The sequence below is a fragment of the Palaemon carinicauda genome, chromosome 40 (genome assembly GCF_036898095.1).
Source record: "Palaemon carinicauda isolate YSFRI2023 chromosome 40, ASM3689809v2, whole genome shotgun sequence".
In the NCBI taxonomy this organism is placed as follows: Eukaryota; Metazoa; Arthropoda; class Malacostraca; order Decapoda; family Palaemonidae; genus Palaemon; species Palaemon carinicauda.
The window spans coordinates 57112106-57133711 of record NC_090764.1 but is presented as its reverse complement, the minus strand read 5'-3'; the positions used below and the strand labels follow the sequence as shown (position 1 = coordinate 57133711).

At 50.7% G+C, this 21606-nt stretch overlaps 1 protein-coding gene across 6 annotated transcripts in view; it reads left to right on the top strand.

The window, feature by feature from the left end:
* Positions 1-21606, top strand: part of lost (methenyltetrahydrofolate synthase domain-containing protein lost) — a 362666-nt gene that overhangs the window by 38516 nt on the left and 302544 nt on the right. For all 6 annotated transcript variants that reach the window (XM_068363774.1, XM_068363769.1, XM_068363770.1 and 3 more), the window contains one exon: positions 15624-15698. In XM_068363774.1, coding sequence (XP_068219875.1) covers positions 15656-15698 — 43 coding nt within the window. In that variant the 5' untranslated portion in view covers positions 15624-15655. The remainder of the gene's footprint in view (positions 1-15623; positions 15699-21606) is intronic.

The following is a 21606-nucleotide window of genomic DNA, read 5'->3' as shown; positions in this document are numbered from 1 at the left end:
ACTCAGAAAAACTCAGAGTCATTCTGGACTTGTCGCCACTCAACAAGTTCATGCCCAAGATGCTAACACTGCAACACATAAGGACCTTACTGCCCAAGAGGGCATATACCGTCTCCATAGATTTGTCAGTCGCCTATTGGCACGTTCCAATCAATCGTCAACTCTCCCCCTACCTAGGGTTCAAGCTACATCGAAGACTCTGCACCTTCAGAGCCATGCCATTCGGGCTAAACATAGCCCCAAGGATCTTCACGAAGCTTGCGAGCGTAGCTCTCAAACAATTACGCCTAAAGGGAATCCAGGTGGTAGCCTACCTGGACGACTGGCTGGTGTGGGCAGCATCCAAGACAGAATGTTTGCAAGCTTCCCTACAGGTGATCCAGTTCCTAGAGCATCTAGGCTTCAAGATCAACAGAAAAAAGTCTCGACTTTCTCCATCGCAAAAGTTCCAGTGGTTGGGAATCCACTGAGACCTAGTGCCACACCAACTCTCCATCCCGGCGAAGAAGAGGAAGGAGATAGCTGGTTCTGTCAAGAGACTTCTGGATTCCGAAAGGATATCAAGACGCGAACAGGAGAGAGTGTTGGGTTCTCTCCAGTTTGTCTCAGTAACAGACCTGGTGCTAAGAGCACAGCTAAAGGATGCAACCGGAGTTTGGAGAAGTTATGCATCAAACGCGCGAAGAGATCTGATAAGACCAGTACCGCTTCGTCTACGTACGCTTCTCAGGCCTTGGTCCCAAGTCAGGCAACTAAAGAAGTCGGTGCTTCTTCAGCCACCTCCCCCCTCGTTGACTATTCACACAGACGCCTCGAAGGAGTGTTGGGGAGGTCATTCTCATCGGAAGAAGGCCCAAGGAACTTGGTCCAATCTATTCAAGACATTTCACATAAACTTTCTGGAAGCTATGGCAGTACTCCTTACCTTGAAGAAAGTCTCCCCTCATCGCTCGATCCACATAAGGTTGGTACTGGACAGCGAGGTGATTGTGAGATGCTTGAATCGACAAGGATCGAGGTCACCACCACTCAACCAGGTGATGTTGGCCATCTTTCGACTGGCGGAAAGGAAGAAGTGGTACCTGTCGGCAGTTCACCTTCAAGGAGTCCGAAATGTGACAGCGGACGCTCTATCCAGGTTCACACCGATAGAGTCGGAATGGTCCCTAGACGCAGGATCATTCTCCTTCATCTTGAGTCAAGTCCCAGAACTGCAGATAGACCTCTTTGCGACGAAAGACAACAAGAAGTTACCCCTTTACGTGTCCCCGTACGAGGATCCCTTGGCGGAAGCAGTGGACGCAATATCCCTCGACTGGAACAGATGGTCCAGGATTTACCTGTTCCCTCCTCACAACCTTCTATTGAGGGTCCTCAACAAACTGAGATCTTTCAAGGGAGTAGCGGCAATAGTGGCTCACAAGTGGCCGAACAGCGTGTGGTTCCCTCTGGCATTGGAACTACGGCTGAGGTGTCTACCGTTACCAGATCCAGTTCTGACCCAGCGAGTTCAGAAGTCGACCCGGAACCTGCAGCTCATGATTTTCTCTCCCTAGCGGTGAGAAAACGTTTCGGGATTTCGAAAGACAGTACTGTATAGACTTCCTAGAGGAATGTAAGTGCAAATCCACTAGAAGGCAATATGAGTCATCATGGAGAAAATGGGTGGCCTTTGTCAAGGCGAAGAATAAGCAAAAGATCTCGACGGACTTCTGCTTATCTTTCTTCATCCACCTCCATGGTCAAGGGTTAGCAGCCAACACAATATCAACGTGTAAATCTGCTTTGACAAGACCCATTTTATATGCCTTCCAGGTCGACCTCTCTAACGATATTTTTAATAAAATTCCGAAAGCCTGTGCTAGGCTCAGACCATCAGCACCTCCAAATCCCATTTCATGGTCTTTAGATAAAGTTCTTCATTTCGCTTTGCTGTTGAACAATGAGTGTGCTTTAAAGGATTTGACCCAAAAAGTTATTTTTCTGTTTGCACTCGCGTCGGGGGCCAGGGTTAGTGAAATTTTAGCCCTCTCGAGAGAGGAAGGTCGTGTTCAGTTCTTGGATGGGGGAGAACTGAACCTGTTTCCGGATCCTACGTTTCTCGCCAAGAACAAGTTACCCACCAACAGGTGGGGTCCCTGGAGAATCTGCCCTCTGAAAGAAGATGCATCTCTATGTCCAGTGGAATGCCTAAAGGTCTATCTTCGTAGAACTTCAGACTTCAGGGGTGGTCAACTATTCAGGGGAGAAACATCAGGCTCAAATTTATCACTGAAACAACTTAGGGCGAAAATCACCTATTTTATTCGCAGAGCGGATCCAGACAGTACACCCGCAGGTCACGATCCGAGGAAAGTTGCCTCATCTTTAAATTTCTTTAATAGTATGGATTTCGAACATCTTCGCTCATACACTGGCTGGAAGTCTTCCAGAGTTTTCTTTCGTCACTATGCGAAGCAAGTGGAGCAACTGAAAAGGTCTGTGGTAGCAGTGGGTAGTGTCGTTAACCCTGCTGTTTAACTCTGCGAGGAACAGTGGATTTAATTGGGACGTTTATTTCCGGGGTGAGCGTGTAGTTACGAACTGTTCTACAAACTAAGTGTTAGGGCACTGGGGTGCCCACATTGACTGTTCCATATTCAAAGGTGAACCTAGCATAAGTGCAGACATGTGTGCCAAGCGTTTCCAACGCTAATGTAACTGATTAGTAATACAGACTTTTATGATTTTGATACCTCGGTATGTTAAAAGTGGCGCTAATGTTTTTCTTTCAGATAAACAAGTTTTCTGTTTACTATCATGCTTATGCTTATTTATTGGTTATCCTCCTCTTATATATGTATAATTGTTGTTTAACCTGTTTTATTTTATTGTTTGTCAATAAACTAGTTCTTGTGAACCTTGCGTCTCCTTCGCCTGTGTCATTTTACTTGAAATGATTTAGCATTACGTTTACTATGTATATTTATCTGGGATAATTCTAATAGATTGTTCCTTTATGCAAGCATTTTTGCATTGGTTTATGCTTTCCCCTAGTGGGAGGACTCCATGCCCTAAGGGGACGGTAGCGGATATGCAAGTTTTCCTCCTACCTGGATATAAACCTTTGTCCAATCCAGTAATGAACGGGGAACTGGTCGATATTTCATATAGACTCAGTGGTTCTTTACAAACTATGCTTTACATGATATAGGGTGAGACCACTATATTGGCTTGTCTGTTATTCATACATAGGTATATGTACTCTTCGAGACTTTTCCAGAGTCTAGTATGACTCTTCCCTGTAGGGGGCAGGAAGCACTAACATGGTCTATGGTTAGATGAAAAGATGTATGACGGTAACATCTTAGGTCTCTAGGTCTAGTTGGCCGGGAAATACCTTCGAGGAGTACGGCACGTTTTGAGAATCCACAGATACAGTAATGCTCTGGTATACTTCCATCAGGACGACATGGCTTGAGCCCAAAAAACGGATTTTGAGCGAAGCGAAAAATCTATTTTTGGGTGAGATGGCCATGTCGTCCTGATGGACCCGCCCTTCCCTTTTCTTCTAAAAAGGGTTGTAGGTCCCCTCCCTACATACAGTATCTGTAGCACCTCGTGTATCGCTACAAGGAATACAGATGGCGCCGTGAGCGGCGCAATGCACGCCTACGAAACGGGAGAGGAGAGATACCTTGCGAGCGGCTCTCCTTTCTTTCTCGTTTTTCGTTTTCTTGCCAATTGACCCCTTCGAAGTGTTAAGTCTGTTCGGGGTGCAGATTGCTATGTGGCGTGTCAAGAATACGTCCTCTTGATATTTTGCGATATCCCTGGTTCTTTTATTAGGGATATTCGCTCCAGGAGTTAGAATTCTGGGTACCTTAAGGTAAATTCTCTGGGAATATCGCCGTAGTTATATATACCCAAGGAAGCTACCCTTTAGGAACTTCCATCAGGACGACATGGCCATCTCACCCAAAAATAGATTTTTCGCTTTGCTCAAAATCCGTTTCTTGGTTAGTCTGGCAACAGCCAAGAGGGTTAGTGAAGTCCATGCATTTAGTAGAAATGTGGGCTCTCAGGACGGTAAAGCGATCTGCTCATTACAATTGGGTTTTCTTGATAAAAATGAGCGCCCTTCCCAACCTTGGCCTAAGGCCTTTCAGATTTTGCACCTGGCGGACGTGGTTGGAAATGAGTTAGAGAGAGTTTTATGTCCAGTAAGGGCCCTCAAGTTTTACTTAGACAGAACAAAGAGTTTAAGAGGCAAGTCGGATGCACTATGGTGCTCAGTGAAAAAACCTTCCTTGCCAATGTCCAAAAATACTCTGTCATACTTTATCTGGCTTCTAATTAAAGAGGCTCATTCTCATTGCAGTGAGACAGACTTTAGTCTTTTAAAAGTCAAGACTTACGAAGTAAGAGCTGTGGCAACTTCAGTGGCATTCAAGCAAAATCGTTCGTTGCAAAGCATTATGGACACAACCTTCTGGAGAAGCAAATCTGTGTTCACTTCACACTATTTGAGAATTGTCCAGAGTCTATATGATGACCGATATACTCTGGGACCGTTTGTAGCAGCGGGTACAGTAGTGGGAGAAGGATCCGCCACTACTTTCCCATAATCCTAATACCTTTTCTTCTCTTGGAACTTTTATTTGGTGTTTTTATAGTTGTCTGTCTTGTGGGGATTGCGACAGTCTTCCGCAATCATTGATTTGTCAGGTGGTCTTTTTGTTCCTTGAGAGCACCTCGGAATGGGTATTAGAGGAGGCTCTGTCACAAAGAGGTGTGATCACTGGTTGGCAGCTCCTAGCGATCTTCAGCCCCCTGAGAGGACCGTTGGATCTCATAAGGAAAGAAGACATAATGGCAGAGCATCATTGAAGTCAGCTTCCTTATCAGGTACGAACCCTTAAGTTTGTTTTGTATGTAAAAAACTCTTAAGCAGAATTCCAACTACTGTACATTGGCTGTCTCTAACCCTCCACCAAAGGTGTTAATCAGCTATATATATAACCACCAGGTAAGTTTGTGTTTAAAAATGTTATTTTCATTATAAAATAAATTTTTTAACATACAGTACTTACCTGGTGGTTATATATAATTAAAATCCCCCCTCCTCCCCTCTAGAGACTAGAGGTATGGAAGATATGGATACCGATGGAATGGTTTCTGGGTACCTCGCCAGGGGTGCATGGGTAGCACACCTGGCTATCCAATCGGCGATTGGCGCGAGTTTTGAATTTTTCTGCCCTGACGTCAGGGACGTAAGCTATATATATATATAACCACCAGGTAAGTGTATTCAAAAATTTATTTTATGAAAATAACAATTGTGCCGTAACCAAAATACAAACCACGCTATTTACATTGGGTTTACCTTTTAGCGTAGCTGAAATGACGAGCCAATAGTTTTTAACGAGGGTTAATTACCCCCGCGCTAGTTAGTGGGGGTAGGGGAAGGGATAGCATGCTACCCCTCCCCCCCCACACACCGGTGATTTGCTTCACTTCACTTTTGGCTCCGGCGATGAACAGACGTGTCTGTCCATCGTCCTCGTTGACAGCCTAATCTTTTTCTGCTTTTTCTTTCAGTTTGTGTGTGTGTGTTAGAAGTTGACCGCCTTTATTATTACTATGCGTACGTGCCCTAGAATTGCCGGCCGCCCTTGTGGTACTTTTGTGTCGGCCGTGGACACTGATCCTCACACCCTTTGCCCGCAGTGTCGAGGCCGACGGTGTGATCAGGAAAATAAGTGTAGTGAGTGCAGGGAGTGGTCTGCCTCCCAGTGGGAGAGGTTTGGCCGCCAGCGTAAGAAGAAGTTCAAGAGAGACCGTTCTCCTTCCAGGGTTGCCTTGAAGGAGGAAGGTTCTCGGGATTCTTCTTTCGCCGCCCAAACCTCTTCCGAAGTTCCCCTTCGTTCGGCTCCTAAGGAGAGTCGGCCGAGTGGGAGCGCAGGCCCTAGTTCTGTTTCCCGACCTTGGGTTGGGGGAGAGGGAGTCGCCTCCCATAGCGGGGCGGTTCCTCCTCCTCCCCCAGGGGAGGTTATTGATGAATCTTTGTCTAACGATGATCTTTTTCAGATTTGGGCTTCCCTGGGGCTTAAGGGCCTGCCCTCCAGGGTTGCCCTGATTGACCTTGTCCAGTTGGGGGCCGCCGTTAAGCAGTCGCCGGTGATATCAGAGGTAGATCCTCTGTCTATCGTCGACGTCGTGGTGGCAGAGCCTTCCGACGGGGCGGGTCAATCCTCTGCAGGTGCAGTTGTGGATGTTGGTGCTAATGGCTCTCCTCCCCCTTCCGTACATCCTTCGAAGGGGGAAGGGAGTCCTACGGGCTCTTCTGCTGTCCAGCTTCCCTCTAAGGGGAGTGCTTTGACTGAGACTCCCCTTCAGAGGACTGATGGTCCTGACGATCTTCCTCGTGGCCGCCTTCGCCATAAGGCTCACCGTCCGCTGCGTCGCAAGGGCCTCCCGTCTCCTTGTAAGGGTGCCAGGAGGCGCCTTTTTGGATCTTCTCCTCCTTCCTCCGAAGGGGACTCTCCTCGCCGTAAACAGCCTACAGCTCCAGCTTCCTTAGACCTCTCTGGGGATTGGTCTCCTACACCTTCCAGACCTTCAACTTCTGGGGCAGATGTTCAGCAACCTGACCTCGTCACCCGACGGGCAACGGTCCCTTCGGGGCAAAGGGATTCTTCCCTTACACGTGCAGTGTTAGCGCACAGGCGCTCTCCTGCTCGTCAGCGCTCTCCTGTTCGCCAGCGATCTCCTGTTCGCCAGCGATCTCCTGATGATCGCCCCTCTTCTTGCCAGCGCTCTCCTGAGGACATCCTTCAACCTGTTGTTCCTGAGGAGCGCCCAGCGCGCCAGCGTTCCCCTGCTCGCCCTTCTGCAGTGTTAGCGCACAGGCGCTCTCCTGCTCGTCAGCGCTCTTCTGAGGACCATCGCCCCTCTGCTCGCCAGCGCTCCCCTGTGGTCTCCGAATATCCTACAGTTCCTGTTGTGCGCCCTGCGCGCCATCAGTCTCCTGAGCGCCCACGCGACCCTCAGCTTGTTCCTGCACAACATCGCTCGCGTTCTCCAGCGCCTGTTTCTAAAACACACGTTCGCCCACGCGCTTCCTGTTCCTGTTCGTGAACGTTCGCCTCTGCGCACCGCGCCGACTGTTCCCTCACAGGGTTCCACGCGTTGCCCTCTTGCTCGTCAGCGATCACAGACGATTCAACAATCGCCTGCTTGTCAGCGTTCTCCTACGCGTCAGCGATCACCTGAACATCGGCGATCTCCAGACCGCCCGCGTGACCTATCGCCTGCGCACAAGCGTTCTCCAACGCGCCGTCGCCCAGAAGATCTGGCGGGACATGGGTCTCCTTCTGTTAGCTCGCCCTCGCGCGGTTGTTCGCCTGCGCGTTCTACGCGCTATCGCTCGCCAACGTGACACCATGCGCCAACGCGCCAACGCGCCAACGCTCGCCTGCGCGCCAGCGTTCACCAGCGCACCACCGATCGCCTGCTCGCAATCGCTCTCCCACGCGCTACAGGTCTCCTGACCAATGTCGCCAGCGATCTTCGGAGCGTTCTCGCTCGCCCACGCAGCAACGCGTTCCCTCGCCGACGCGCCAACGCATTCGTTCACCAGCTCGCCCACGCGCTCGTTTGCCTGTACGCCCTCGCGCCCACTCGCCCGCGCGCCCGTGCGGCCACTCGCCTGCGCGCCCGTGCGACCGCTCGCCTGCGCGCCCGCGACCGCTCACCTGCGCGCCCGCGCGACCGTTTGCGCCGAATTTCGCAGCCAGTGACAGCAGTAGGAACGCGTGTCACCAGACCGCGCTCAGGATCGCCTCCACCAAAGCACAGGACCCTTGTGCAGGACAGGGAAGACACTTCAGAGAGGTCAGTGCGTCTTTCTTCCCCTTTTCCTTTTCAGGCAGTTCCAGTGGTGTCCACTCCGTAGGATCGCCCGATCCCCTTCCCTCCAGCGGGGATTTCGGACTCTGTGTCCGTGGAGCGACAGACTCCAAGACCATCCCGAAATCGTCTTCAAGGATTCGCCAGGAACCCGCTGCTCCCTGGGAGAACGTCCACGCTTCGCCCCAGGAAGAGATTCCGGGGACGGGAGACTTAGCTGCCAGCCCGCAAGGAGGAGACCAGCAGGAATCAGAACATGCCTTCTGGCAGGTCCTGAGCCTGATGAGGCAACTCAACGGGTTCATGGATCCCGTTATCGCCCCCCCGAGAGGGCAAGGACACGGTCCTGGACCAAGTGTTCGATGTTCAGAAGGCCCCTAAGACCAGTGTGGCTCTGCCCTGGTCTCGGGGATTGAAGAGTGCCAGAGCCAGGGCCAATGCCCAGCTCGCGATTCTTGCCTCCTCCAGTCGTTCCTCTGCCGGGAACAAACTCATCCCACCTCCTCGTCTCCAGCAGAGGAGGTATTTTGAGATCTTGGGTGAGTCTAGTCTTGCTCTTCCTCTCCATCACTCCGTGGAAGAGCTGGCTAAGGGAGATCCCCTCGAGAAGCTCTCCGCCCGGCAGGTGTCGTTCTCGGCGTCGGAGATCCTGTGCCATGAGAAGGTCGCGAAGTGCGCCATGCAGGCCACTTCGTGGCTGGATATATGGCTGGGAACTCTAGGCATCCTATTGCGCTCCGAGGACTTGTCTAAGGAGACCAATAGGAAGGCCCTGTAGACCTTCTTACTCTCGGGCACCCGCTCCATCGAGTTCCTGGCGCACCAGGTCACCACCCTGTGGGCCAACTCGGTGTTGAAGCGGCGCGATGCGGTGACCGAGAGGTTCCACCCGAAGGTCCCCGTCGTGGATGTCTGTAGGCTCAGACATGCTTCCCTCCTTGGGGAGACTTTGTTGGAGCCACAGGATATGGAGCGAACGGCTAAGAGGTGGAGGAAATCTAGCACGGACTCCCTCCTCCATAGGGCCCTTACAGCTCGGCCCTATAAGCCTCCAGCTCCACAGCAACAGCAGCAGCAGCTTCGTAAGGCACCGAAGCAGGCACCGGCAGCTAAGAAAGTGGTGGCTAATCCCCAGCCCTTTCCAGCCAAGGTCAAGAGGGGCGGTAAGTCCTCCAGGGGAGGCAAGACTCCTAGAGGGAGCGGCCGCGGCCACAAACACTAAGAGTGGCAGTCCCCCCCGCGTGTCCACCAGTGGGGGGATGCCTCCAACGTTGCGTGCACAGGTGGCAGCAACACGGGGCTGATGCTTGGACGGTTTCAGTGATCGGCCAAGGCTATCGCGTCCCGTTCATAACATCTCAACCTCCCCTGACAGCGAATCCAGTGTCGTTAAGCTCCTATGCCACGGGATCGGCAAAGGGGCTGGCCCTTCGGGCGGAAGTCGAGACCATGCTCAAGAAGGGTGCTCTCCAGGAGGTCGTCGACGGCTCCCCAGGCTTCTTCAGTCGACTCTTTCTTGTAAAGAAGGCATCTGGAGGCTGGAGACCTGTCATCGATCTCTCGGCTCTGAACGGGTTTGTCAAGCAAACTCGGTTCAGCATGGAGACAGCGGACACGGTCAGACTTGCGGTGAGACCTCTAGACTTCATGTGCACACTGGATTTAAAGGATGCGTACTTCCAGATCCCAATCCATCCGCCTTCCAGGAAGTACTTGAGATTCTGCCTAGACAACAAGATCTACCAGTTCAAGGTGCTGTGTTTCGGTCTCTCCACAGCTCCTCAGGTGTTCACCTGAGTGTTCACCCTGATTTCATCTTGGGCGCACAGGAACGGCATTCGTCTCCTTCGTTACCTGGACGACTGGCTGATCCTAGCAGACTCGGAGTCGACCCTTCTTCGGCACCGAGACAGGCTTCTAGGTCTTTGCCAGGATCTGGGGATCGTGGTAAACCTCGAGAAGTCGTCTCTGGTTTATCTAGGCATGCTGATAGACACCAATCTCCACAAAGCCTTTCCATCAGACGACAGTATAGCAAGGCTGAGGAGGGTGGCGGAACCCTTCCTCAGGCGAGAAGAGCTTCCTGCCCAATCGTGGTTGCGTCTCTTAGGTCACCTGTCCTCCATGGCTCGTCTGGTTCCCAACGGCCGCCTCAGGATGAGATCCCTACAGTGGCGGCTCAAGTCCCGGTGGAATCAAGGATCCGATTCCCCGGACGTTCAGGTCCCGATAGGATCTTTGGAACGGACGGACCTGAGGTGGTGGCTGGTCGACGAGAACCTGCGAAAGGGAGTGGATCTTCTCGTCCTCCCCCTGGAATTGACACTATTTTCGGACGCGTCAAAAGAAGGGTGGGGCGCGCACGTTCTGAACCAGAGGATCTCAGGCCTTTGGTCAGAATCCGAAAAGTGCCTGCACATCAACCTGCTAGAGTTGAAGGCCGTCTTTCTGGCTCTTCAACAGTTCCAACGGACCCTGGCGGGTCACTCCGTGGTGGTGATGAGTGACAACACCACGGTAGTGGCTTATATCAACAAGCAGGGAGGCACTTTTTCGCAGCAGCTATCCCATCTTGCAGTAGAGATTCTGAGGTGGACCGAAGTCCACTCGATAACACTATCAGCTCGCTTCATTCCTGGCAAGAGGAATGTGCTCGCCGACAGTCTGAGCAGGGCCTCGCAGATAGTGAGTACCGAGTGGTCTTTGGATCCTCAGATAGCCAACAAAGTCCTGACTTTGTGGGGTTCCGCGACCGTGGACCTGTTCGCGACAGCGTTGAATTTCAAGCTGCCTCTATACTGCTCCCAAGTCCCGGACCCCAAGGCACTCTGGCAAGATGCTTTCCAGCAACGGTGGGACAACATCGACGTGTACGCCTCCCACCGTTCTGTCTGATGAGAAGGGTGCTCAACAGGACCAGACTATCGGTCAACTGTTCGTTGACTCTGGTAGCTCCGCTATGGCATCACACGCAATGGTTCCCGGACCTTCTGCAGTTCCTGACGGAGTTCCCGAGGGAACTTCCTCCACGACACGAGCTTCTCAGACAACCCCACTCCAAGTCCCTCGCTTCGGCTTCACGCCTGGACACTGTCCAGCGTCTCCTCATGGAGAGAGGCTTTTCGCAACAGGTTGCGGAGAGAATGTCTCGGCACCTGCGAAAGTCCTCTGAGGGAGTCTACCAGGCGAAGTGGAGAGTCTTTTGTGGTTGGTGTCGTGGGAGGGGTACCTCTCCACTCGATGCCACTATTCCAGCAATAGCGGACTTCCTCATTTATCTGAGGGAGGAAATGCGCCTTTCTGTCTCGGCAGTGAAAGGCTATCGCTCAGCCTTAAGCTTGGCTCTCAGGTTGAAAGGCGTGGACATTTCTTCCTCGCTAGAACTCTCTCTACTCATACGTAGCTATGAGCTTACCTGCTCCCAGTCGGAAGTGAGACCACCTCCTTGGAACGTGGTTCGGGTCCTCAGGGCTCTTAAGAGACCTCCCTTCGAACCATTACGCCAGGCCTCCGATTGCCACCTGTCTTGGAAGATGGCTTTCCTGCTCGCTTTGGCTTCGGCCAAGCGAGTTAGCGAACTTCATGGTCTCTCGTACGACATCGCCCATTCAAGGGGATGGGGGGAGGTAACGTTCAGGTTCGTCCCTGAGTTTGTGGCCAAGACTCAGAATCCTGGAGTGCCGGATCCTCGGTTCGACTCTTTCAGGGTCGCGAGTCTCCGCTCTGTAACAAGCGACCTGTCTGAGGTACTACTTGAAGAGAACGGCTGCAGTCCATCCTCAAGTGCGAGCATTGTTTGTGAGCACAGGCAGGACGAAGAGGAGGGTCACTAGGAACACCATCTCAGCTTGGATTCGAAGGGTTATCCACCACGCCTTGAATCCAGACCCTCCTCCGTCACGTCGCCCTAGGGCACACGATGTCAGGGCCGTTGCTACGTCCCTGGCCTTCAAGAGAAACTTCTCTGTGACGCAGATGCTTCAAGATGGGGTCTGGAAGCGTCAGACGACCTTCACAGCCCACTACCTGCAGGACGTGACCCACAGGTGCCTCGATACGTTTTCTATCGGCCCTGTGGTGGCTGCACAAGAGCTGGTCTAACCTCAGGCTCCTTTATGGACAAGTAGCAGTAGGTTGAGGGCGTTGTTACCCGGTTTTAGTCTGCGTGAATGAAAGAGTACAGTATGTCTGACCCTTACTTCTTTTTTCATTCTCCCCTCTCTTGGGGAAGCAGCATCCTGGTCCTCGCATAGCTGACCTCGACCTCTGCAGGTAACCCATGCTTCCTTGTGCTCCTAGTATTAGGCTTAATACTGTTGCGTCCCCCATACCCTGACGAGGTGGTATTGGGAACATCCTATCCTAGATTCCTATCTAAAGGTCTCAAGGTCAACTTCATAGGACGAGTCACACTTTTCTCCACACACAACTTATATAGGCCACTCGTTCCTAGCGAAGCAAGGAACTTGTGAGGTGCAGGGGCTCCTTCTCTCAAGTGCTACTCACTGAGGGATGGAGTCCCCGGGCAAGCCAAAGTCAGTAAGGCTGGGGACTTTCCACCCTTCCTAAGGGGTAAGTTACCCTATGTAAATAGCGTGGTTTGTATTTCGGTTACGGAACAAATGACAAATTCGGAGATAATTTGTATTTTTCCTAACCATACAAACCTTAGCTATTTACACATATTTGCCCGCCAGCCCTGACCCCCAAGTCAAGTCCTACCTCTAAGTGAAGTGAAGCAAATCACCGGTGTGTGGGGGGGAGGGGTAGCAAGCTATCCCTTCCCCTACCCCCGCTAACTAGCGCGGGGGTAATTAACCCTCGTTAAAAACTATTGGCTCGTCATTTCAGCTACGCTAAAAGGTAAACCCAATGTAAATAGCTAAGGTTTGTATGGTTAGGAAAAATACAAATTATCTCCGAATTTGTCATTTTTCCTAACAATACACACCCTAGCTATTTATACAAACTTGCCTGCCAGCACTATCCCCCTTGAAGTCCTACCTCCAAGCAAAGTGAGCTAAATTACCGGTGTGTAAGTGGGAGCGGTAGCAAGTTAAACCCCCCCCCCACCCCCATTAACTAGCGGTACTGTATGGGTAGTTAACCCTCGGTAAATTTTAATGGCTCATGATTTCAGCTTCGCAGAATGTAATACCCCTAAATAATTAGCTAAGGTTTGTATCGTTAGAAAAAATACAAATTATCTACGAATTTGTCATGTTGCCTACACATTTGGTGAAATTATGAATGGATTATGTTGCTGGAGTCAAGGTAACCATCACTTACTTTGGCATGAAACCTTGTATAATCCAAACACCCCAAAAATAATATCTACAGTTAGTTTGTTACCAATGAATAAATATCCACTGAAATAAACATGAATCACTAACAGTTAGAGTTTTCCTGATCAATATTACCAGATGGATATACAGTAGTCAACACGTACATTTTCGAAGGGTACGGGCCTTACGGAAAGTAGGGCATATGCCTGTCTAAAAACAAGAATAGATTTTTTAGACATTAAAAGATGAAGGGTGAGCTAATATAGTTTTCAGCACAGAATTATATGATAAAGAATTCAATAATTTGTGTCTTCCCCAAATTATTTCTACATTGCCACACAAGTTTTCCTGGATTTGAGTGCAGTATTGCTGGCTCTTAATCTCTTCCGACAACTCCCTTCTTGTCACACAAGTGTTTTTGTTATTAAAGCACGGTTGTGGTAGTATACCCAGATAAGGGTATTCTTAGCACAGCATAGAACACCCAGACAAAGGAGATGGGTGTGGATGCGAGACAACTCAATTACCATCTGCAACCTGATTCACTGCAGGTAGGGAAACTTACTAGCAGTCATTCTAATCAGGCAAACTTAGATAGTGGACTGCGAGGGACCCTCTCTCTCTCAGCCATCTGAGTCTGGACCTTGATGGGAGTTGCACACCTCTAGGGGATTCATCAAAATCAATCATGTCCCTACCACCCCTCACCTGGAGGATATCCAACATCACTTCCCTCAGAAAGGTTTTTCGCAAGCAGGAACGAAAAAGAGGGCTGGATACCCCTGTTGGTCATTGTTTGCTTCCCATCAGGTGAAGTGCCCTATCCGCTAAGATTGAAGTTGTGGAAAAAAGACTCGTGCTGCTCAATTCCTCTCTACCCGGAGCAGCAAACCTAGCTGCACCTCTGGAAGGAAAGACCTATTTGGTCTTGACTGTGACAGAATGCTACACGGCTTTGAGCCTCGTCTTTCATTTTGAACAGTGTCAATTTTTCCTAGTTGGAACTCACTCTCCTCATTCAGAGGGTCATACTCACTGGTCCCCAATCAGAAGTTAGACCACATTCTTGGAGCAATTTTCTTGTACCACGCTCTCAGAAAGGAGTACTACTTGTTGCTAGTCGGTTCTCAGACCATGACTTTACTCTTGAAAAGGTTTCCCCTTCTTGCTTTGGCCTCCACATTGAGTGCCAGCAATGGACATGGTCTCCTCTAAGATATACCCTAGCCAGCGGATGGAGGTCTATTAAAAACTCAGCTTTGTCCACGAGTCTGTTCCCAAGACTCAAACTTAGGCTGTGGTGGACCTGAGATTCGGGTCCCTCCGGATTGAGGTACTTTATCCTTTACTCCAGATCATTTTGTTACTATGTACCATAAGACTGCTGAGGCATTATTTTATATGATCTGTAGGAGCTCGCCCACACATAAACAAGCTTTTCATAATCTCTGGTAAGGTCAAGGGGAGAGTCGCTAAGAATACTATCTCCTCATGGATTTGCCAGGTCATAGATCGGGCCCTGAATCCAGACTCGCCGCCTCACGTTATTAGACTCAGAGCTCATAATGTTAGGGGCACAAATATAACCCTAACAGTTAAAAGAACTACTCTGTGGCACAGGTATTTTAAGCTGGGGTGTGGAAGGGTCAGGCGACCTTCACAGCCCACTACCTGCAAGACGTAACACAGAAACCTGAATGCCTAGGTCCCTGTGGTTGGTGACACAACATATGGTTGAAAATAACCTCACTTCCTTTGCAAGGCAAGTAGCAGTTGGTCGAGGGCAGACGTTCCTGTGATGAGTCTGGGATAAACGGTAGAGTGACTGGTCTCTTTTCCTTCATTTTCTCCTCTTGGGGCACATCACCCCTAAAAGTGGCCTCCTCCTTCTACAGGTGTTTATGTCCCCGTCCTCCAGTGAGGGGTAGTCAGGTAATGGATAGGTTAAGTGTGGAGTACAACTCATAAGAATTCCTTCTTTATTTAGCTCATGCAAAGCACAGAATTACACCCCGGGTCCGAAAATCAGCCAGTTGGTTTAGCACTTCTACCCACCTAAGGACGAGTCTCCACTGTAGAGAGCGAAAAGATTTGTAGTGCATATAGTGCTGGAACAAATGGAAAACTTGGAAATAATTTGTATTTTTCCCAACTATACAAACCTTGAGCTCTTTACACATACCTGTTCTGCCATCACCTAATCCACCTCCAAGTTTTGCCTGCAATAAAAAAGTGACTGCTTTTCACCAGTGTGTGTGTGAGCGGGGTAGCTACAACTCGCTAAAAATTCTTTTGGCTAGTTTCAGCTGTTGCTGAAATATTTCCACTGTAAAGAACTCAGTTTTGTATTGTTAGAATTCAAAATTTGTCATTTTTATGTACAGGGGTACAGTAAATTACCATATTGTTGTTTTATTACTGAATAAATCATATTTATTTTTTCTTCAGAGTGAGTTGCAGAGAGGATCTGGCAGCTAATCATGTTCAAGTCCAAAGGTGGCATCGAGGTAGCCGACACAACAAGTAAGTTTAATGGATTTTATTCTAGAACTTTGAAAACTTAATTGTTCCTACACAAAATACAAACTTATCGTACTTTATGTAGGAGAATATAAGAGCGCAAGCTGGCATACTGCTATTAAACTTTTAATGAGGTGTCGACAACCATTCCAGTTGTTACAATTGTTAGTGGGGAGAAGCAAAGCTCCCCCACTCAGGCCTACCTTCTTCATTTTAATCTCAGCCGTGGTTGAAGACAGAAATCCTCTTCCACATTGTCTGGCTTAGCTAAAACTTAGACTTTTTCTTTTCTTTCCAGGTAGAATTCAGTGTGTGTGACCTTGAGGTTGCATTACATGCGAGTTGCTCAGGCTCTTTTATGTCGAAGGAGGACACGCACCTCACCATCTTTGCCCCTCATACAGAGGATACTCTTGCACGGAGGCTTTCCCTTACCCAGAGTGTAGGTAGTGGCCATCCTCCCAGTTGGAGGGGTGTGGCAGGAGGAAGTAGTCTAAAAGGGATTCTTTGTCTTTGGGGGTGTTCCTCAATGTCTTTCCCTTGTTACCCTCCTCTCTTGACTGCTTGTTCAGGCTCCGGAGTACGTTCGAGTAAAAGGGATGGCTGATTGACACTCGGTCTACCTTCAAATCAGGTAGCTCCCTCCTCCTCCCTGTAGAGATACTACTGCTAGAGTGTTATTGGGACCTTTGATTGGCCAGGATGTGATATTTTGGTTCACCCTCTCGGGTTATTTCTCATTTTCCCTTTGCATACACATACACCAAATATTCTGGTATATTCTTTCCACATTCTTCTCTGTCCTTATACACCTGATAACACTGAGATTACCAAACAATTCTTCTTCGCTCAACGTGTCAACTACCACACTGTAATTGTTCAGTGGCTACTTTCCTCTTGGTAAAGTTAGAAGAGACTCTAGCTATGGTAAGTAGCTCGTCTAGGAGAAGGACACTAAAATCAAAGCATTGTTCTCTAGTCTTGAGTAGTGCCATAACCTATGTTCCATGTTCTTCCACTGTCTTGGTTTAGAGTTGTCTTGCTTGAGAGGTATTTTGGGACCACTAACTGGCTGGAATTTAATGTATTGGTTCACAATCTCTGTTTATGGATCATTTTTCCTTTGCTTATGCATACACTAAATAGTCTGGCATATTCTTTCCACATTCTCCTCTGTCCTCAAACACCTGACAACACTGAGATTACATAATAATTATTCTTCATTCAACAGGTTAACTATTACACTGTAATTGTTCAGGGGCTACTTTCCTCTTGGTAAGGGTAGAAGAGACTCTTTAGCTATGGTAAGCTGCTATTCTAGGAGAAGAACACTCCAAAATCAATGCATTTTTCTCTAGTCTTGGGTATTGTCATAGCCTCTGTACCATTGTCTTCCAGTCTTGGGTCAGAGTTCTCTTGCTTGAGGGTACACTTAGGTACACTATTCTCTCTTATTTCTCTTCCTCTTGTTTTTTGAAGTTTTTATAGTATATATATGAAAAATCTATTTTTTCCAACACGGAGTACTTACCTCGAACTACTTTCTAGGAGTATCTGGGATCTCCTCCCTATCCAGCCAAGAATTTTGTGCAGTCCCCCATATCTCCGTTTTCCCTTGTTGGGTCCCTCCGTGGCGGAGGGATATGTGCCCTGAGGCGACCCGATGTCAGCGCATGGGTGCGCTACGGGGTCGTCGTCAGTAAGCATCTGGTCGCGGCGTAGATCACATCTCGCCGCTCTCTCTCACATCCCGTCCAACCTACCATTGTGTTCCACGTGTTCCCTTTGTTTTTTCCCATTCCTATCCCTTACTTGTGTTGCTTGTGGTTATCCTCATGGAATCCCAACGCTGTTGTCCCGGTGCCAAAGCCGGTAAGTCATGCGGGGCATGGCTCTCCAAGATTAACATCGATCTGCACACGTTGTGCACCACGTGTCGAGGCAGTGTGTGTTCGCCTGCCTCCACATGTCCGGAGTGTGAGTCCTGGCCGGAACTTCAATGGACTTTGCACAGCACCAAAAAGAAGAAGGCATCGAAACGGTCACTGAAGAAGCCTGGTCTTGGTTTGCCGATAACGTCTCCTTCAGCTCCTTCTGAGAGTGGTTCCCCTTCCCCTTCTCCTACCCAGAGTAGGGGACGAGGTAAGTGCGTTGCAAGGAAACAGCCCATTGCTGTTCCCCATGAGTCTGGTATTAATATACCTAATTGCATTGTGCCTACGCAGATGAGGGAGGAGTCTGCTATTGTTACGGGAGTGCTTTCGGTAGACGAGGTTCTGGTGTCCGCAGGACCCATCTCGAGTGAGGATGCTGTGTGGGGGAGATCAGGGACACCAGCCCCTTCCCTACCACTGGCAGTGTTTTTCAGGTGCAGTGACTTCAAGGGGCGGTCAAGACAGGAAAGAGGAGCCACGTGCTCTTCGGACCTGGATTCCATTGTGTGGACGGCGCCAAGGACGCCCTTGAGGTCACCGATGCGGCAAGACGAAGAGTTTTTTGGCTGGTTTGCCTCACATGGGTCACTGCTCACGCCTATGGCGCCTTATGTTTCGCTACCTCCTGATATTATGCAACCAGTCACCCCGGTAGCACAATTGCAAGCCCCCATGTTGGTGGCAGAGGATTCTGGGACCTCGGATAGCTCCTCTTCTTCTTCGTCTTCCTCGGACGTTACCTCGTCCCCCAGCTCTTCGTCGTCGGAAGACTCCAGCGACCGCGAGATGAAGAAAAAGAAAAAGAGATCAAAAAGGAAGAAGTCGAGCTCGAACTCAGGCCTGTCTAGGAAATAGGCCAAAGTTGCTAAGAAAAAGAGCAAGAAGAAGAAGAGTTCCAAAAAGAAGAGGGCAAAATTGAGTAGGTTGGTTTTCCCCCCTTGTGGGCCAAACAGGGCTCTTGCCGTTCTAGTGCCTGCCTCTGTGGCTGCTGGAGCTACTAACGTGCCTTTGCCCAGTGTCTCTTCGGCTCCGTCCACGCTTCGGATGCAGCTGTTGGCACACACTAGCTTGTCTTTGCCCTTGCCCGGCAAGTCACCGGCTCCATCCGTTTAGCGGAGGCAGCCGCTGGCTCAGCCCAGTAACATTGTTCCCATGCCCAACTTCTCACCGGCTCCATCCAGGCATCGGATGCAGCCGCTGGCACAACATGGCAGTCACTCGCCACGGATTCCTCCGGGAGGGGGTAGACCCATGACGGCTACCTCCGCCTCGAGAGCTTCATCCGTGATGGAGAGAGCCACTCCGATGAGTCGGCCGGATGACAGGGGTACGACCGCCCCCACGGATCCAGCTGTGATCGAGGATTCAGCCGACCCGGCGGATCAAGTGGTAGTGGGCTTAGTGGATGCCGGAGATATTTCGCCTGTTGAAGCATCCTCATGCAGGAAAGTTTTAGCCCTTATACGGCATCACCACAGGCTGGATGAGCCTAAGCCATTCTCGGAGCAGGCCTGGCTTTCGGGTTGGGGTAGGATGGTGGACAACCCTATTCAGCCGAAACCATCCTTGACCCTACCAATGGTTCCAGACGTGTCCCTGGGCTTGGACCACGTCAACCGTCTTGTCTTGGGATACAAGAACTCCCTCAGGGCCCAAGGGTCCTTCAAGCTCCTGCCTGGGCTGAGGACCCAGAAGAAATTCTATGTGCCAGACGGGCTGCCTGCAGGGCCCCGAACAATTGAAGAAGCGGCTGCGGCTCTGAGCCAGGGCAGCACGGATGACAGGATCCTTTCTGCCCCAGTGGTCTTCTCATAGGCGGAGGCCGCTATGATGGAAGACACGTCTCAGGACATCATCAATGTGGCCTCCTGGTTGGACCTGTGGGCATGCACTTTAGCAGGCTTTCAACTCTCCCACATTCTCTCGGTGCCTGAGAATCGAGCCCTATTGCATGACCTCATACGCTCTGGGGGCAAAGCGATGAAATTCTTAAGATTTCAGTCCTTGACTCAAACAGCAAACTGGATCTTGAGAAGGAGAGAGACAGTGCTAAACAGGCTCCCTCGTAGACTCTCCGAACGAGAGACCAAGTTCCTGCGGAATGCTCCGGTGTGGGGTGAGACCCTGTTCCCCCTACAGACAGTAGCTGAGACCTTGGAGAGAGTGGGGAAACTGAAGGACTCGGCTGAGCTTAAGCAGCCAACAACAAGACGACCTCCACATAGGAGACGGTCTGTGGACACGGCCTACCCGTCTACGCCACCAGCTAGACAGGAGGCCGCCTCCCCTTCTTGGCATCAGTCCTCGCGGCCCTCCCACAGTAGTGGTGCCCCAGCCCAGGCATCCTTTAGGCAGAAGTACTCGGGCTCGAGAGGAGGCCGCTCAAACCGTCTCCCCAGAAGGAGATAGGAAGGGAGGCCCCCTACACCTTCCCACGCCACAGGTGGGAGGATGCCTCAAATACCATTGGCAAGCATGGCGGGACAACGGTGCGGACCCATGGTCCGTGTCAGTCCTCAGGGAGGGATACAGGATTCCCTTCCTGACGGAACCACCTCCTCTGATCCCCGAGCATCGGGCGGAGTGGCTGGCTCCCAAGGATCACATGAAGAGAGCAGCCTTGCAGGAGGTGGCATCGGCCATGTTGAACAAAGGAACACTGCAACCCGTCCGGGAATCGTCCCCTGGGTTTTACAGCAGGCTCTTCCTGGTGGAGAAAGCTACGGGGGGTTGGGGACCAGTCATCGACCTCTTGGCCCTGAACAAGTTCATCAGAAAGACGTCCTTCAAGATGGACAGGCCGAAGTCGGTACTGGCATCCTTGAGGGAAGGGGACTTCATGATGTCCCTGGACCTCAAGGACGCCTACTTTCAGATCCCCGTACACCCCTCCAGCAGGAAGTTCCTCAGGGTGAAGTGGGGAGCCCAGTCTCTGCAGTTAAGGACCCTCTGCTTCGGCCTGTCGACAGCACCTCAGGTCTTCACGAGGGTTTTCACCGTAATGTCAGCCTGGGCACACAAGCAGGGCATCAGGCTGATCAGGTACCTCGACGACTGGTTGCTTCTTTCAGCCACAGAGGCAGCCTTAAAGGAGCAGGGGGCAAAGCTATTAGAGTTCTGCAGGGAACTGGGGGTTACCATCAATCTGGAGAAGTCCCAGTTGAACCCCACCACCAGGATGACATACCTGGGGATGGTCCATGACTCCCAGGTAGCAAGGGCATTCCCCTCTCAAGAGAGACTAGACAATATGGACCACATAATTCGACCATTCCTAGCAAATGCGCCAGTGAGGGCCAAGGATTGGCAGCGACTCGTGGGCCACCTGGTCTCGTTGGAGAAGCTAGTTCCTCAGGGGAGGCTCAAGCTGAGGCCAGTCCAGTGGAATCTGAAGGACCTCTGGCCACCGGGAGACCCGCCTCAGTCCTTAGTCGTGATGAACCCAGCCGCCAGAAACATGCTCCTCTGGTGTTCCGACAAGGCAAACACCCTACGGGGTGTGCTGTTCGCGTCCACGCCTCCGGAGATGTTGCTCTTCACGGACGCGTCAAAGGAGGGGTGGGGAGCCCATCTGCTCGAAGAGACAGCAGAGGGAAAGTGGTCCCAGGAGGAGAAGCTTCTCCACATAAACCTGCTCGAGCTGCTGGCAGTTCAAAAGGCCCTCGCAATATTTTCCCATCGGCTGTGGGGAAATGCAATAGCCCTCATGTGCGACAATGCTACCGTGGTGGCTTACATAAAGAAGCAAGGAGGATTGAGATCAAGGGAGCTGTGCGATCTCACGGCGCGAGTCCTGGAATGGGCCGAGAGGAATCATATCATTCTCACAGCCAGGTTCATTCCGGGGAAGAGAAACGTTCTAGCCGACGGCCTCAGCAGAGCAGGTCAAGTAGTGGGGTCAGAGTGGTCCCTACACCCACAGGTGGCCCAGAAGGTCCTACAGTTGTGGGGCTCATAAGTGATAGACCTGTTCGCCA